The sequence below is a fragment of the Petromyzon marinus genome, chromosome 34, assembly GCF_048934315.1.
Source record: "Petromyzon marinus isolate PM22_M1 ecotype Great Lakes invasive population chromosome 34, UKy_Petmar_22M1.pri1.0, whole genome shotgun sequence".
In the NCBI taxonomy this organism is placed as follows: Eukaryota; Metazoa; Chordata; class Hyperoartia; order Petromyzontiformes; family Petromyzontidae; genus Petromyzon; species Petromyzon marinus.
In genome coordinates, this window is record NC_133700.1 from 4,209,451 (window position 1) to 4,227,429 (window position 17,979).

Here is a 17,979-nt window from a genome sequence, read left to right on the forward strand (position 1 = left end):
CGAACCCCAAACCCCCCACGAACCCCTCGTCCCGGGACCCCTAGCAGCAAGCCGTCACGGCACCCTTCCCCTCGCATCCCGGATCCCGCAAACCCCCTCCGTCTCTCATCCACGTAACCCCAGAACCCCGCCGCATCCCACAGACCCCTGCTGCCGTCGCGACGGCTCCCAGGGGCCGCACTGGGAGCGGCCGGGATCCCGGGTCCCCTCGCCGAGGCCCCGCCCGGACCCCGTCACCCGCAGCGCGGCGCGGGGTTTAGCGGCACAGGCGGCGCGTTAACCCCTGCGCTGCTCGCCAGAGGCGGCAGTGGGACGCCTCGCTGGTGATCACTCAGAGCAATAGCCTCGCTGGTGATCACTCAGAGCAGTAGAGGCTACTGCTCTGAGTGATCACCAGCGAGGCGCTGGTGATCACTCAGAGCAATAGCCTTGCTGGTGATCACCCAGAACAATAGCCTCGCTGGTGATAACTCAGAGCAATAGCCTTGCTGGTGATCACCCAGAGCAATAGCCTCGCTGATGATCACTCAGAACAATAGCCTCGCTGGTGATCACTCAGAACAATAGCCTCGCTGGTGATCACTCAGAGCAGTAGCCTCGCTGGTGATAACTCAGAACAATAGCCTCGCTGGTGATCACTCAGAGCAATAGCCTCGCTGGTGATCACTCAGAGCAATAGCCTTGCTGGTGATCACCCAGAACAATAGCCTCGCTGGTGATAACTCAGAGCAATAGCCTTGCTGGTGATCACCCAGAACAATAGCCTCGCTGGTGATAACTCAGAGCAATAGCCTTGCTGGTGATCACCCAGAGCAATAGCCTCGCTGATGATCACTCAGAACAATAGCCTCGCTGGTGATCACTCAGAGCAATAGCCTCGCTGGTGATCACTCAGAGCAATAGCCTCGCTGGTGATCACTCAGAGCAGTAGCCAGATGGGTTAATGAATCGACTTGCTTGGGGTGCTGAGCAGTAGCCAGATGGGTTAATGAATCGACTTGCTTGGGGTGCTGAGCAGTAGCCAGATGGGTTAATAAATCGACTTGCTTGGGGTGCTGAGCAGTAGCCAGATGGGTTAATGAATCGACTTGCTTGGGGTGCTGAGCAGGAGCCAGATGGGTTAATGAATCGACTTGCTTGGGGTGCTGAGCAGTAGCCAGATGGGTTAATGAATCGACTTGCTTGGGGTGCTGAGCAGTAGCCAGTCGATTCTTTAATGAATCGACTAGCTTGGGTGCTGTCATCTCCTGGACCCCTCTCGGAGGGCAGCACGCTTGAGAGTTTAATTCTCGGCGTGATCCACCAACCCCTGCATTCACAGCGCTGGTCTGGTGAGTGCTGGGGTGGTGGTGACATCGTTCGTTGCAAAGGTTCGCGGTTCGAGACCCAGCGGCCACCCTGGTTAATACTGCGGGTGTGCGTATTAACCGTAAAATGTTTTACTTTGCGGCGTATGCTTCACAGTGGACGTTAAAGATCCCGTGACGTCGTTTGAAACGAATACGCCATTGTGTACCGGCTTCAGTCTACAAAATTGCGCATTGCGAGAATTCATGGCAATCATTGCACTGGCAGACCACTGGTGCTTGGACCAAGTGTTCGTAGCGCCGGCTCTGGCTGCCTCTGGGCCGCTCGTCTCTGGTTTCCTTGCGCCTCCATGTGCAGACGTGAGTGCGTTCCAAATTGCGAGATTTACTTCTCTATCAAGGAGAGCCTCGTCAGGATGGCGCTGCAACGTTTAAGATGTTTTCATCCATTTAATGACGAGCTGTTTATTACACAAGTGGGAGGAAACCCACACGCGTCAAGGGGGCAGCACTCGATCCCCGTGCAGATGGCAACAGGGCATGGCACCTCGACGCCCACGTGAAGGGAGTTTCACAACATCTGTCCGTGATCCACAAACCCTCGGTGCATGCCTCCACAGTGCTGATGACGACAGGCAGCCACGTGCAGCAGCGAGGCGGCACCTCCCGGCTCAGTAAACACGTTGCGTTTGAGCACACTTCGTACACCACATTACTCCGTCACACACACGGCGAGCTAGCTAACACGAGCAGATCACCCAACTATCAACATAAGCCTCACACCCTACCAGGCAACCAGACATCGTCATCGTCGCTGTCTCGACATGATCCATTCATCATCGCATTATCTACACATCGTTATATGTACATCATCGCATTATCTATGCTATCACAATTAATCCATTCATCATCACATTATCTTTCCATTATAATACATATCCATGCACTCATCATCATCAGTGACATCATCATTAACATCCATACCCCCCCCCACGCCCTGCCAATAAATCCCCGACCAACAAAACAACTCAACCCCACACTCAAATCTGTCTCCCACACGCCTTTGCCGGACCCCTCGTATCCCCCAGACCCCTCTCGATCCCCATGCACATTTCAACCCTCCCCAGACCGCGTGGTCCTTCTCCCACCCTCTGCGTGACCCCTCTCCCACCACTCCGCCACACACCCCCCTTCCCCTACCTCCCCCCCGTCTTGCGGGGTGGTGTTGTTGGAGGAGCGATGGTCGCATCTCGGATGGAACATGTGAAAGCTTCCTGTTGTAATCAATGCCGAGGGCTCCAATTGCCGGATCATTGTCACGAAGCAGCCACGGGGCATCTCAACGCCCCGGCGGTAGCAGCCATCGTCATCATCGTCGTCATCGTTTGTACCGCATCATCCACCACGTACTTTTGTCCGCACATCTTCAGGTGTACATCGTCAGTCGATCACTGTCATCATCATTATGTTTGTATCCATACGCCTTGAAGCAGATGATGATGGCGGTGGTAATCGTGATCTTTTATATACCACTGATCATCATCATCATCAATCTCTGTTATAATTTTCACATCACCATCTTCGCCGTCCATATATCTCTATCCATGCATCATGATGACCACTCATTCATCATCATTTGTACATTCACAAAATATCACTTCAACGTTATCACCACCATCACATTACCTATACATTGCATCATCAAATCACCGGAATCTACACTTTCACATAATCATGCACACATCATCTTCCGTATGTCATCACCGGTAGAACATCAATTATCCAAGCAGCATTATGTTAATATGCACATCGTATTAATGTTTAAATCATCACCCGTGGTGTCCATTACTCATACATCACACGCACATCACCAATAAAATATCCTCCTCGTCGCCATCGTCTCCACTCTCACCTGATCTCCCAAAGAGCCGAGAGCACGGGGCCTCTGACTCACAAGCCTCTTCGCTCATTCATTCACTCGCTCACTTCATTCATTAGCGCATTGATTAATCGGCTCATTCATTCGCTCTCCGAGCCGCCCTGGGACGGGTCACGAGTGCCAGTAATGGATGTTCCCGTAACCCGAAAGGAAACGCGGAGCAGGGAGAGCGGCCAGAATCAATAGCCGATAACGCATCTCTTTCTGCACGCCACGATCATCGCACGCCGAGAGAAGGGACGCTGTTGCCGCTCGGTGCGCGCGTGTGTGTGCGTGCCCGGCAGAAACACTCACAATTGCAACCTGCTGAGTCAGTGGTGGAAATGACACATTGCCATGACTCGGGCAGCCTCTCCGCGATTCTCTCCATTGGACATCCACCGTTGACTCCCCCACAAAGTGGTACTCATTTTATCGGCCCCACGTGGGATGATGGGTTTATGCAACCAGGATTTTGAACTGCCAACCTTCTGATTTCGAGCCGTTGAGCCACCTGCTCGGATGCTCACTTAGACTAAAAGTTAAAGGTTCACCCCTGCAATTTCTTGCTCACGCCACTGCTGAAAGAAGGGCCTTGACAAGAGGTTGCTCTAGAGAGCTCCTAGAGTGGATATTTGGCCTACTCTTCCATGCTGGTCAAAGTCGTCTTTCAAGGGGTGATGATGATGCTGAGTGAGGGTGATGAGTCAATGTAACGGGAGGTGAGGATGAGTGGAGCTAACAGATGGATTTATGCACACATGTAATACGTGCCATAGGCAAGAGCTGGAAACTGGCTACACTGGATCAAGCAAGGGGGATCCGAAGATCTTAGTGGAGATGACAAGCAGGATGGAGATGATACGTTCATAGATTATAGCACGCAGTGACTTGGCTAGTGCTATTGTTGCATGTTTAACCATAGACACTTGAATCTGGGTTTTCTCATTCATGCGGAGTCAAAATATAATTTACAGCCAGCCCACTACTGCATGAAGGGTTGCCGATGCTGGGAGTCTTTTGAGTATACGTCACCAGGCTGGTCAGTGCAGGTTGAAGGGGATGATGCACAGCCCAGGACCAGTTCTGATATCACTTGCTGCTGATGTTAGCTGTGGCCAGGAAGGAAATCAAAGTAACCGCAGAAAAGCCACAGATAAGAGCGATTCACACTCAAATTCCACACAGATGGATCAAATGCTGTGCTACCATCTCCTAGCCACCTGGAATTCCAAGCCAGTTTCCTATCAAAGCACCAACCAGGCTCATCATCGTCCACGATCAATCTACCGCTGGATGAAGGCATCCTCAAACCATCTCTCAAAGCCTTCATCGTCTCTCCACCCGAACGAATCCTGAATGATCACGCAGTCACGCCAGGTTGTGACGAGCATGCGCCCAGGCGGTTTATTGTGTCTTCCACTCTCACCGAACCCTCGGGGCGTGAGCTGCACACGAGAAGAGAACCCCGATCCGCGTGGGCACGCGGTCGCCGCTCGTGGACAGCAGCCGGCGTCACTTTACTGTTGAAGCAACTCGGAGATCGGAATCGACCTGCACATCTGACCACGCTGCGATTCGTAAATCCGCAATTTGCATTCAGCACTCAGATCAGCACGAGCGATGTCGCCAACAGGAAGATTATGGACACGCATTCACATCAACCTAGAATCATACACAAAACACCACGTAAGAACCACGAAAGGAACGCAATATCTGAGACAAACGCTTAACATGAGCCAGAGACTTGCAAGGTCAACAGCTTTTTTTTGGCCAAGATCGTAATTGACTACGTGTGGAGCAAGGAAGCGATTGCCACGGGTGCCTTGCACTGAATTACCTCGGGTTCGTGAGGGCCAATCGTCCATGCCTCCTCGCTGCCAGGGTCATGGGTACAGTGAACACCACCACTGAAAAGTGACCCAACCATGGAAAAGGGGCTTTGACAAAGAGCCATAGGTAGCACGGTTAAGGTCAGTGGGAGTAATATTAGTGGCTTGTAGCTACTTGTTTAGGTTTGAGGGTAGTGATTGGTTGGCTAGTGTTATGGTTTAGCGAGAGGTAGGGCTAGTACTAGCGGCTGGTTGCTTAGTTGGTTCGGGGAAGTGTTTAGTCGGTATGGTGAGGGTTTAGAGGGAGGGTGAATACTATTGGTTGCTTGAATATTTGGCTCGTATTAGGATCAATAAATAACTAGCACGAGTGGCTGGTTGTTTAGTGGTAGTGGTTGGTTGGCGAGTAGTCGTTATGGTTTAGTTAGAGGGAGGGGATGGTAAGACTGGCTGGTTAAATAGTTGGTTAGTGGTGTTAGGATCAGTGGAAGGGCTTGTCGTACAAGTGGTTTCTTGGTAGAGGTAGTGTTTGGTTGGCGAGTGTGGTTAGGGTTTAGTCAGAGGGAGCGCTAGTACTAGTGGCTGGTTAGTTAAGGGTAGGGCTATCATTTGGTTGGTGAGTGTTCTGTATCCCAAACTGCATGCCCCTCCTCTCTATTGCAGTGTATGGCCTTTCCAGTTTTTGGCTGCTTTTCATTTCTCTGGTAAGATGCATAAAACACAATTTACGTTTTTTCACCCGCTTAACTTACACCCGAATTCAATGACAAACGAAGCGAATTTCACCCAAGGTAGTTTATGCCATCCTGCCACTAGCGTTTGCAGCACACCCACGGTTATCGGAGCATCAGAGCCCCCTTGTGCGTTGCGGCCGTTGGGCACTCTCTGTATGAGCAGCGGCCGTACGTGACGCTTCAAGCAGGCAGCTCATATTTCACATTCGTGGGATGTGGCGATTACTGCTCAATGAATTATCCGCCGGGCCTCACCCATTCCCAGCAACATCCATCTACAGAACTGTGTTTCATAGCAGGCGCAGAGGAAATCTTGAAACAATGCGGACACTTTTGCTAAATCTTGACACACACAGACGACACAGATATTAGAACCAGGAACCACAGATACAATTGCGTGGGAGAATAAGGATCGTGGTGTAGGTTCGCGGCAGCTGCGCTTGAGATGCTAATGGATGGGATCTTGAGCTGTGAACCGAAGTGTTGGTCACATTTTAACCTGCGGGGGTCACACGCAAACGTATTTTTTTCATCGCAATCCCAATGACGGTGTGTGCTGATGTCGCCGGTAGTGGTGATTCTGTGGGGAGGAGGGCGGGGGGTGGGCATGTCTTCCTAATAGCATTGCCTCCCATATGCCCCCTGAAATGGAGTGGCAGCGAGTGGATGGGAATTGAGTGATCGGGTGGCACTGAAGTCGAGGTTGAAGAGGTGGTCATCACGTCCAGTGCTGTTGATGTCACCGCACCTCGCCCATCACCTTCTGCCAGATTCCACAGCAGTCGCACAGTCCACACCCGAGACCCTCAAGGTCTGCTCTTAAAGTCTCATCCCACTCGTAGGGTTTTACGCACCCCCGGACTATGAAGTGGCTCCCAACTTGAGGCTCCCCGTTTTACCGTGTCCTAGAATTGCCGGTGGCCACGAGTCGGCAGGGATCGCCGCACCCACAGCCTGTTCATTTAAGCAATGTATTCTCTCAGAAAAATAATAGCAAATCTCATCTCTATTCAAATATGATAATAATCTTAAATCTCTGATGATCGTGGGTCACACGCAGCGAGTGCGCACCCCGCCGCTCCGTCTGTCCGGCCGTGCTGACGGTGCCACCGGCGCCCATGCAGCCACGGCCGTCACTCGAGCACCTCGGGCACTTCCACCCCGTTGAGGATGAGGCTGTGCACGATGCCCTCGCGCCGACGCCCGCTGCTCACCGCCTTGATGCAGCACTCGTGCCGGTCCAGCAGCGTGAAGTGCGTCTCGGTGCCCTCCTCCACAAACTCGCCCTGCCACCGTTCGTTCAGCAGCAGAGAAAGGGGCACGTGGGTGGGTAAAACGCTGGTGGTGGCGGTGCAGCGGTTAGCGCGATGCGCTATGCACCCGGCGACCCGAGTTCCATTCCCGTTCACGGCCATCAACATAAGTGATGATTAATGATCTGAATCGGTCCTGGGCCTTCCCTAAGTCGACTTAGCCTTAAATGAGTGCTTGGTGCGATGCGAAAACATCAGCACTGGGGTGACAAAGGCGGCCGGACCTGGCGTTGGCCATACTACCCCCTCGTGTGGCGTGCCGGCCTTCAGAGGTGCTCGCCAACAGCACTTGCTCAAACAGTTTGGTAAATCTATACAGGGGATCTTTGTCTTTGGTGGTGGCACATGCCTGTGATATCCAGTGCTTTGAACGTGAGGGGTTGGTAGTTCGCAAAAAAACATCTAAAACCCACTGCGCTGTGAGGTGACCAGGAGGTGGTGGTACAGCAAATGTGTTGTGACCCTGTGTGTGTGGACCTTTGAGTGTTATCCCCACCATATAAGCGAGTTTCCCCTGGGTACTCTGGTTTCCTGCCGCACGATAAACACACACTCATGGTCCCCTAGCAGCCACACCGGGTGTTGTCATTGTGTGGGGCCACGTCGTGGGCAGCAGAGGGTAGTGGTGGGCAGCAGAGGGCAGTGCAGTATATCTGTTGCACACTACTTTTCTGCTTCCACGCCTTTGCCTCCCCACATTCACCACTGACCAGTGGCTGTAAAGTATGGTTAAATAACCCCCCATGGTCTACATGGGTTGGGGAGGCCCTCATTCAGCAGCGGATTGACAAAGGTTCCATCGTACATGTGTGTCGTGTGGTGTTACAAGTACGGCATGGGTGTCGTGTAAAAGGCTGACTGCAAAATGCAAATGACAAAACATTCCAATGCAAGCAGCTTTCCGCAACGAGAGTTGAGGCTCGTTAAGGATTTCATGGTTGAATTACATTACAAGGACACATTTAAATTCACATAATTAAAGCTAGCACGGAGAAGCTAGGTTTCAGGTCACAGCGTGGGCAGAACAGGAAGACTTGTGGATCCATCCCAACTGATCGAAGGTGAACAGATCATTAAATTAAGCGGCACATTAAACCGTAATTATGAACTGATCTTTGTCAATCCACTCCTGGATGAAGGCCACCCCACTCCGTGTTGGCCATAGCGCTTATTTTACCATACTTCACCACGCTGGTCAGTGTGGGTTGAAGGGAGCTCAGGGTTGGTTCAGATAACCGAGTGGCGGTGGTGCACGCCTGTAATCAAGTACTGGGGAGGCAGCGAGGATTGGTAGATAATATAAATGTTGTGAAACTTCCTTACCCGTGGGCATCCAGGAGGTAGGGCAATAATGTGGACTCCACCTGTTCCTTCCGTATGGGATAGAGTGTTTCCCCCTCCTATGCGTGGGTTTTCTCAGATTTCCTCTCACATGTAAACTCATTAACTGACTGAACACATCTTATTTCATAGGGGATCACAGAGCTTGGACAATTATTGGCACCGGCTCACCGCCTGGCGGCCGCCTTCCCATTTGTCAGCGGCTCCTGCGGGGCACCTCTACGTCGGCCACTGTCTTCGAGAGCGAGCGAATACCGTGCAGCACTTTACAAGTTGAAAACAATCATATATCGCTCTCCACAGATGTTGACCATTGCTGGGAATCATGCGTAAGCCCCTGGGTTCACATCACCATGCAATGGAACACACTGTGCCACTTGAAGAGAAAAATGAAAATAAGGTCATTCATATAGCAAGGACAGGCTCATTGAGTCTAAAGGCTCTCTCTTTCAAGGTTTCCCTTGTAAATAAATAAACTAATCACATCATCCATCTATACAGTGTAGGTTATAAATAAAAATAATCAATGTCCTTGTGCTTTCCGGCGAATAGTGCTGGCTCTCAGCATTTCAATCGGCAACCTTACAACGTGCTCATTTGCACATTTATGATTGTCAAGGAAACGCACCACAATATTCTTTCCGCACGTAACCAACTCCAGTTGTTTGTTTTGTACAACCCCATTGAAGGCCGTCTTTTGTACAACACCATTGAAAGCTGTGTTTTCACATCCAAAAAGATACCCTTTTATCAGCCCCAATAGAAGAGCCGTGGCGATGAATACGGGAACGTTGCATACTGCCGACACTGGAGAGCACAGCTGAACAGCACGTACCGCTCCTCGGAGCAAGCAGCGGGAACACTCACCGCAGTCTCCATCTTGTCTCCATTGCACCAAATGTCCATGGTGTCCTTCTCTGTAGAATGGGGTACACAACGACAAAGATAAGCCATATAGCCTCAACCAAATGTGGGGGGAAGTGCTGTTAGCGAGCAGCACCTATGATGGTCGGCATGGCACACGAGGGGGTGGGTGGCCAGCACCACGCCGGGCCGCCTTTGTCTACCCAGTAGTGATGTTTATACACTGCACCAGGTACTTATTTGAGGCTGAGTCGACTTAGGGGATCCTCAGGACCGGTTCAGGTAATTGTCACTGATGTTGATGGCCGTGAGCGGGAATTCAACTTTGGTCTCTGGGGTTTGTAGAGCAGCATGCTAACTGCTCCACTACCGCTCCTCCAAAAACAAGCACGCAGTAACACACGCAAACATGAACATACAAAGTCTGTAGTAGTGGCTACAGTCATCACCTGCACCGATAAAGATAGTTACATTATCCTGATACTCTGACCAGCCAAAATGACTCTCAATACAATTCTGGATCAACTTCAAGATTGCCCTGTTTTAAAGATCCTCCAATGACTAATGCTTGCCTACCTCTCCCCTCTCATCTCACTCTGCTCTCCTCCTCGTTATCTCCGCTCCAGAAGACAAGGGTTCCTGTCAAAGCCGCCAGTCAACCATCACTCAGTAGGGGGTCGCTCATTCTCCTCTGCTGTCCCCATCCATCTATCCTGCCAAGTTTTCGACTCCCTGCCCACATTCAAGTCCATCCGTGGGGCCTCACCGAGCACCACGCGGATGTCCACCCCATCCAGCTGCAGCACCCACGTCTTGCTGGTCTTGGACCGGTTCTCGATGAACTTCTTGAGGCTCTTGCCGTTGATCTCAAGCGTGTACTCGTACGCAAACCTGCGACCCAGCCGGACACATGGGCATGCACGGGCCACGTCAGGCGCTCAAGGTGCTCCTCATCACAACTCCACACGCCGAGTTGAAAACCCCACGAAGGACCAGAGTGCACAGGGACAGTCACTGCTCAAGTGGCAGCACAGATGGATTTAGGTATCATTTCCCTTGGGACACGAAAGAAGAAAAGACCGAACACTTCTCGCCCCCCCTCTCCTCCACCCCTCCCCAACAACAACAGCCGCCATACGCCACGAAGTGAAGGTGACGTCACCGTATCGATTGTGCCACGGCTAGCTGCACATTGATGCCGTCACGTGAAGTGTCGATGGCTTTCTGCCAGGTGTCATGGGAAAGGCCCTTTTTCCTCAACTCTCCAACCCTCATGCCAGGATGCGGCGGGTGGGGAGCGGGTGGGGGCTGGGGTCATGGGAAGGCAGCAGCAGCATCATCGATCACTCACCCACTCACGGCGTCAATGTTGATGGTGGCTTTGGTCTCGGTGGCGCCAACTGTGAAGGTCTCCTTGCCAACCAGCTTGAACATCCAGTCCCGGCGGATGAGCTCCTAAGTAAATGGCCAGCGTAAAGGGGCATGGGAGCGGTGGTACAGTGGTTAGCATGCTGCGTGATGAACCCGAAGCCCCGAGTTCAAATCCCGGTCATGGTGAGTAACATCAAGTGGCAAGTAATATCAGAACCGGTCGTGCCCTCGAGCCCCTTCACCAATCTGCACTGACCAGTTTGGTGAAGTATGGTAAAAAAACAAACAAACAAACAACATGACCGACATGGTGTAGAGACCCCTTCGTCTATCAGAGATCCCCTGATGTCATTTGAAACGAGCAGGCCATTGTGTGCCGGTGTCATGGCCCAAATTTTCCAAATATTATTCATGAATTACTCACTTGGAATAACGCATAGAGTAGCAATCATCAAACCCTTCTGGCAGACTAATTAACATCCGATTGCCGGCCAGGTGCTAAGTCACCTCATGTCCACAGGGACAGCTGCGACTGGGGGTGTTCATTTAAAATATTTGACATGCGATGTGAATTGCTTATTGCATGCAAAGGGCGCTACATTAAAAACAAATCATTATTGTTGGATTGACAATGAATAGAATGTTAATTTTACTTTACTAAATGGGCATGAGATAGGTGTGGGTGGGTGTGTGCATTGGGGTGTGCAGGGACACATGTAGATGTTTGGGCATGTGAGCAGGTGTGCATGCGTGTGGGAGCGGTGGCGTAGTGGTTAGCACATCAGCGGAAATAACCCAGCGAGCCGGGTTCGCTTCCCGGCCACGGCTAACATCAGCGATAAGCGATATCCGTACCTGTTTTTGGCATCCCCTAAGTAAACTAGGCCTTAAATGGATACCTGGTGTGGTATGTAAACATCAGCACTGGGGAGACAAAAGTTCAGCAAGGTGTGGCACTGTCTATCTATGTGTGCTGCGCCGGCCTTCGTAGGTACTCAATTACAGTACTTGCCCCAGCAGTCTGTTAAGGCTACAGGGGGGATCTTTGTCTGCGTGGGTAGGGCGTGCGGACCGCACCTTGCCGTCGACGTACACGACGCGCTTGCCCGACGTGGTGCCGTGCTCAAACTCGATTTTGTGCACTCCGTCGCTCAGCGCGACCTCCCACATCGCGACCAGGTCTGCCATGCGGTCCGCGTGAGCGTAGCGCGCCCTGCCCAGTGGCCACAACCACACAGATTAGCGGCTGACGGTCGCGGTTCAATACAGGACTAAGCAAAGTATTTGGTGATGCTGCTGCTGTGTTGGCAGTGGTGCACAAGCACAATGAAGAAAAAAGTCTACACGTTCATCAATAGCGAGACTTTAAGCCATGAATTTAATCGTTATTGTTTATTTTAAATTATTGATCTTTTTTTGCTGTTACTCCAATTATGTTTTGCTGCATGTCAAGAGACTTAGTGCAATTTGAAGTTGTGACTATATATTGGAATTTATTCCTTAAAAAAATAAATTTTGCCGATTTGATGGTAATAATATGATGATAATTTAATAAAGTGATGATATTTGTATTTTGATTATGTTAATGACAAGAGGATGTAATTGCTGTTTATATTATGTTGATGATGTATTTCACGTTTCCTTTGACCTGTCTATGTTCTCTGCGAATGTCCTCAAGTTAAATATGTCATTTTGGCTGTTAAGAAAAGTGAGAATCTAGATTTGAAGCTTTCGTGACTGCAGGAATGCATACTCTCTGGTTCTTTCGGTAAAGTCACGTAGGTATAAAATAAAATAAATCACGACGTTTCGGTTGCAACACAAGCAATCATCATCATCATCAATGATCATCATCAATGATGATGATTGCTTGTGTTGCAATAGAAACGTCGTGATTTATTTTATTTTATACCTACTTGACTTTACCGAAAGAACCGGAGAGTAAGAGAAGTGAGATCGAGCAAGCCATGTTGCTGGAAGGGACAATGACATATTTGAGAATAATTTCTGAGCGGTAGCCAAGGAGAGGGAGTACGCCTGAGAGGACGTCTGATGTAGAGACGGAGCAATGAGATGACCACGTATGCAGGTGCCTGATGGATCGTTACATCGCAGGACTGTGGGAGAAGGCGACAGCTCGGGAAGGCCTTCAAGTTAGAGACGTCACTTTGTCACGAGAAGTTAAGCAGGTTTGGGCAGGGCACTGCTGGACAGGATGATGGCCAACGGTCGAGACTAACGATGATGGAGTGGCAGCCAACGGGGGATGCACGCGCGAAGTGGACGTCAAACTACGGAGGTGGAGCAATCAAGAGGAATTGTTCAATTGCGAGATGGTAAGTGATGGCGATGCCTTCAGCCAAAGTAGATTGATCATAGCTGATGATGATGCTGACATAGTGATGTTGATGATGGCGTTGATCATTGTATGCTGATGACGATGTCTGCTCACGCACCGCATATCCTCCTGGGTGATGGTGATTTCATCGCGCGACGCCATTGCCCCTCGTAGCTCCAACCTGGACAGAGAGAAGCAGATTCAGGGTTACCCTGAACCCATCAACAAGCACCCATCGTCCATCTCCCGGGCATATTTCAGCGCGGTCAAAGACATGGAAGATATTTATGCACCCTGCATACCACATCCTCCAGGGTTGTGCGATACGGCCAGCAAAGTTTTGAGGTCTTCGGCCTGTGGATCTGAAACCAGTTGCCGGCATGTTTGGGATCTATCCTTGAGTCTGAGCCAGTTTTGCAACAGTGGTGGCCCAAAGATCAGTGTGGTGAATGGGTGGTGGACTAGACTCAAAACAGTGTGCGGTAACAAATGTTCAGACTTACTTACCGTGGCTACGATCAAGTCTTTAACATTTTCTTTGACCTGTCTATGTTCTCTGCATATGTCCTGAAGTTAAAGACGTAATTTTTACTGTTAAGAGAAGTGGGATTGAGCAAGCCATGTCGCCGGAAGGGACAATGAACATATTGGAGAATAATGTTGGAGCAGCAGCCAAGGAGATGGAACAGACCTGAGAGTACGTCCGATGTAGAGATGGAGCGGAGGGATGAGCTGGTGTGTGGATGCCTGATGGCACGTCTACCAGCGACTTGGAAAATATTCAGTGAGATTTTCAGCTTTGCCCATTACCCTACACCTCCATCTGCTCCACCCATGCTCTATCCACTCTATGCCTCACTTATCACCCAACCAGTTACCCATTCACTGCACCCATACTCCATTAATTCTCTGCTATTTCTAATGTGGATTTTCCGAGAACATTCCTCCACAAGTGAGCCGCCATGTTTCCAAGCACAAAGCACTCACAAAATTAAACACCAGTGGAGACTAGGCTCTAAGAAAAGCTGTCTCGGGTGTGGAACAATCAAATTCAAGGACAGTGCATATTATTATCAGAGTTGTCTCTTTGTTTGCATTTTGACTGCTTGTGTTGTGGTTATTGCAAACATGATGTCTTGAATAAAGGTGTCAGTTTTTGTGCCAGTTAAAAGGGTAAAACCTATTACTATATTAAAATAGTAATTTACAGTCCTTTTGTAAATCCACTGCTGGATAAAGGCTGGGCATGGGGTTGTAGGACCATACTTCCACCACGTTGATCATTGCAGGCTGGTAGAACGTTGGCATTATTATTGGTAGGTATTTTTTTACCATGACTAAAATCGTATAATAATCAACCGAGCATATAAATAGGTTTGCTAACATTGGCCCAAAAAAAAAGTAGTCAAGCAAGGGTGCCGGTACAGATGAGACAGCAGACAATGGTATGAGAAAGCACCAAAAATCAAGACAATACAAAATGTGACAGCACAACCGAGACAGACAGTACAGGCAACGTAGTCAGGAGTCAACAATAATAATTCACTCTTGAATTGAATCGTGACCCAATATCATGACAATTTATGGAATCACAGGTGAGGTGAATAATGAGATCCCGAGCATACTACCGGAGAGGCCTGTAACACACGAGTCGTAACCCGGGGCGGCCACTTCGCCCAAATTAAACATCGCAGTGGTGAGGATGCCTGCTGACGGTTGCGTAAGCTCGCATTACTGGCTACGTTGCGTTTTATTGCAAGTGTTTATCCAATGCGTTTATGACGAGGGCAACCAACAACAGAAAATGGCAAAGCGTAGCAGGCGAAAATCGCATACATTATTATGCCGCTGTGCAAAAGTCATGAAATACGTGACACATGAGGATGCCTTTAATTCGCCAACTCATGCAAATAACTATTTTTTTTTACGAGCATTAATTTAAATGAAACAAGTTTCCTTTGGATAAAAATAAAATGCGTGACTCTTAAGTTTGGTTGAATATTTTTTCGGAGAGTATTCAATGTGCATAACAGATAATCCAATTGTATGAAGCTTCTCTCATCTGTGGTCCTATTACCCAAGACGTCCATTAGCCTCGACTCCAATTAATGTGACAAAATCCTATTATCACAGAGAGATTTTTTCCTTCGATACGAATTTGTGGATCGGAAGCGGTAACCCAGCACTGGTGAAAAATAATTAACACTCTGACAGTATTTGCCTTTACCCTAAATCACATGCAAGTGGTGGTGGCAAATTATTCACGGATAAGTCACCCAGCATTCGCCTGCACTGATTATTGTGGTGAGTTTTGGTCAAGTATCCTCAATGGTGGCACTGCATATGGAGGCCTTTAGTAGCAGTGGATTGACAAAGGGCAGTACATTCTTGTTAACTGTAATTACGAAATCACTCAGGCGTGGCCTCTGGGGGAGGCATTAAATTTGTCCTATTATCCACAACTTTACGTGGATAAGAGGAGTCGCTTGGGAGTGGTGGTAACCTCGTCCTATAATTATCCGTGTGTGTGTTGAGTTTTTTTCGCACCGTACGTGGCCAACCGTGCTAATCGGATGTCTGTGCAGCTATGAGTTTTCATGAGAGCGAACACGATTCACAAATAGTGCCCCCCCCCGCCCAATTCAATGTGTAAATGTTTCTCGGTACGGCATTTAATTGTAAACATAGGTAGTGGCGTTCTTTGATCCATCTGTCATGGCTTCTCATGTCAAACAGACAGGGGTCCTTGCCAATAACATCCGGAAATTCACTAGCATTTGTTGAAGCAAGCCTTAGTCTTCATAATAACGGGTTTTGGGTTAGATCGTGTACGTATAAATGAGTCTTAACCCTCCACTACCCGGCACAGACAAATGTTTGTCACGTAAACAACGCGACAATGAGTTACTACTTCAGCCCACCGGTGTGTTGGAGAGTAAATCCACAACATTTACACACCGGTGGGCTGAAGTAGTAAACTAATTGGCGCGTTGTTTACGTGACAAACCTTACTGGCTGTGTCGGGGGTGGTGGAGGGTTAGGACACATTTATACTTAGGCAATCTCACCCAAAAAAAACATTTGATTACGAATAATATTAGTCGCGAAAGCCTACGTGTTAAGCCGTACTCTGCTGATGAAACACTGCAAGTAAAAACCAGCCCAGAGTTTGCTTGCGTTGAACAAAAATCACTCCAAGAAGGCCGCGTGGCCAATGGCATGTGAAAAACAATGTTTAGATTTAATGTGGAGGGCCAGATATGGGAAGTAAGCGGATTTGTCCTGCTCATTTATTTTGTCATTATATAGGAAGGCATTTGCCCGGATTAACAACCACAGAGTGAGGACGGAAGGCTCGCTTGTATATCACTGACACCGGGGAAACACTGCGCAGATCAAGGGTTATGATCCTGTGGCACACGGGGGCTAGACGTGGTTGTACAGGCTGCCCACTACTGCCCACTGGTGCATTTTTAGAGTGGAGCAACACTCAAGGACACTGTGTGTGTATATGCACAAGGAACCTTGGAAGCTAACACACACAACTGTGTGCATAAAGCGTTGCTCATGTGCTTCTATTAACCTAATTGTCGGTACTGCATCAGGCTTATATAACTGCATACCAGATATTTAGGGCACAGCGCTAACCCTATTTACGTACGATGTGGGTCCAGTGTGAAAACTATGAAAACTGACTGGACGTCTGTGAAAAAGAGCTTCATAGGACATCGGATTCCTCCAAGTAAAAATATTATCGCTTGACCCTGCTCACTGACTCGAGCAAACAGCGTGTGCTCTCAGGGACAGGGGTACTGTATATGGGTTGTGATTAGGGGGTCCCTGGCTTAGGGTTATGGGGGTCTCAAGGATATGGTTAGGGGGTTCTCTAGGTGAGGGGGCCTCTGGTTTGGGATTTCTGGATTAGGGAAAGGAGGTCCCTGAAGTAAGGTTGGGTTAACCTGCATTTAGGGGGTCTTCGAGTGAGGGATTTAAGGGTACCTGGGTGTGGGTAAAGGGATGTCTGTTAAATGATGTTTGGGTTAATGAGTTAGGAAGACGATACGAATCTCTACTCCTCGGGGGGGGGGGGGGGTCTCTAGGTTCGGGGTTAGAGTCACCGGGATCAGGGGTTGCGGGGGTCCCGGAGGGGGGTGGGGGGGGGGGTCCCTGCGAGTGCTATGATGAGGGTTAGGGGGTTCCCTGGCTCTCCAGATCGCCGGATGAGTGGCGGAGTCTCTGGGCGTGCGTGCACACCTGGGATGCGCGCCGGGACGGAAGAACCTTCGGGGTCTCAGTCCCTGGGTCCGGTCCCCCGTCTGGATTTCAGCTCCTGGTTCTGTTCCAAGGACGAGTTACGAGTCGTGACCTCTCCCCGCTCCCGCGTCCTGCTCTTGTCCAGATGACCCGTCTTGCCCCTCGCTCGGCTCCGGCTCTCGGTCCCAGGCTACGGTCTCAAACCTCGGCTCCGGCTCTCGGGTCCTGCGCTAGGTTCTGGTCAGGGTAAAGGTCCCCGAACCCTTGTCCAGCGGTCCCCGGACCCCAGGTCCTGCTCTGAAACGTCAGGTCGGGGCGTAGGCTGTAAGCTCTTGCTTTCACGTAATTCTAAACGTGTACTTATGCCGGATATTAAAACACAAGTTGATGAGCACAGGCCCCTCACCACCCCCCCCACCCGCAAAAAAAAACCACGGCAAGCAGTCAGCAACACGCAGCACTTAATATAAAGGCTTACGATACGGGGGATTTAACCCAATATATATTTGCTCGCTTCGTGAATTGAGCAAAGGCTAAGGGGGCGGCTGCCTCTGGCTGTGTGCTTCTGTATCAGGATCGAGGGATCCGCGGAGTGGGGGGGGCTCGCCCGCTGCTCGTCTCCCGCGCGTTGCCATGGTTGCAGAAACCTCGCGCCGCGTCCCCGTTGGTCGCGCGTGCCCCACGTGGGATCCCGCCGGGCACGAAAG

General features: G+C 50.0%; 1 protein-coding gene across 3 annotated transcripts; it reads right to left on the reverse strand.

Moving 5' to 3' along the window:
• Nucleotides 1-4,606: 4,606 nt before the first annotated feature.
• FAIM (Fas apoptotic inhibitory molecule) lies at nucleotides 4,607-17,866 on the reverse strand. Of its 3 annotated transcripts, none has more exons than XM_032965448.2 (8): nucleotides 17,273-17,866; nucleotides 13,137-13,199; nucleotides 11,758-11,893; nucleotides 10,661-10,764; nucleotides 10,076-10,200; nucleotides 9,313-9,362; nucleotides 7,006-7,077; nucleotides 4,607-4,787 (listed from the first exon to the last, which is right to left on the reverse strand). In XM_032965448.2, the coding sequence occupies exons 2-8, from the start codon at nucleotides 13,178-13,180 to the stop codon at nucleotides 4,746-4,748; spliced, it is 573 nt and encodes a 190-aa protein (XP_032821339.1). In that variant the 5' UTR covers nucleotides 13,181-13,199; nucleotides 17,273-17,866; the 3' UTR covers nucleotides 4,607-4,745. The 3 variants fall into 3 exon arrangements, with proteins under 3 accessions (XP_032821339.1, XP_032821338.1, XP_032821337.1); XM_032965447.2 differs by having other exon boundaries at nucleotides 4,607-4,796; XM_032965446.2 differs by having other exon boundaries at nucleotides 4,607-7,077; nucleotides 17,273-17,865.
• Between the last annotated feature and the right edge of the window lie 113 nt (nucleotides 17,867-17,979).

What these genes read in the sequence shown, in the direction of transcription:
- FAIM (XM_032965446.2), bottom strand. Translation starts at nt 13,180, where the DNA reads ATGGCGTCGCGCGATGAAATCACCATCACCCAGGAGGATATGCG. An exon ending in TCGTGTACGTCGACGGCAAG is followed by an intron (nt 10,765 to 11,757) that starts GTGCGGTCCGCA and finishes CCATTTACTTAG; the next exon opens with GAGCTCATCCGCCGGGACTG. An exon ending in GGACATCCGCGTGGTGCTCG is followed by an intron (nt 9,363 to 10,075) that starts GTGAGGCCCCAC and finishes CCCATTCTACAG; the next exon opens with AGAAGGACACCATGGACATT.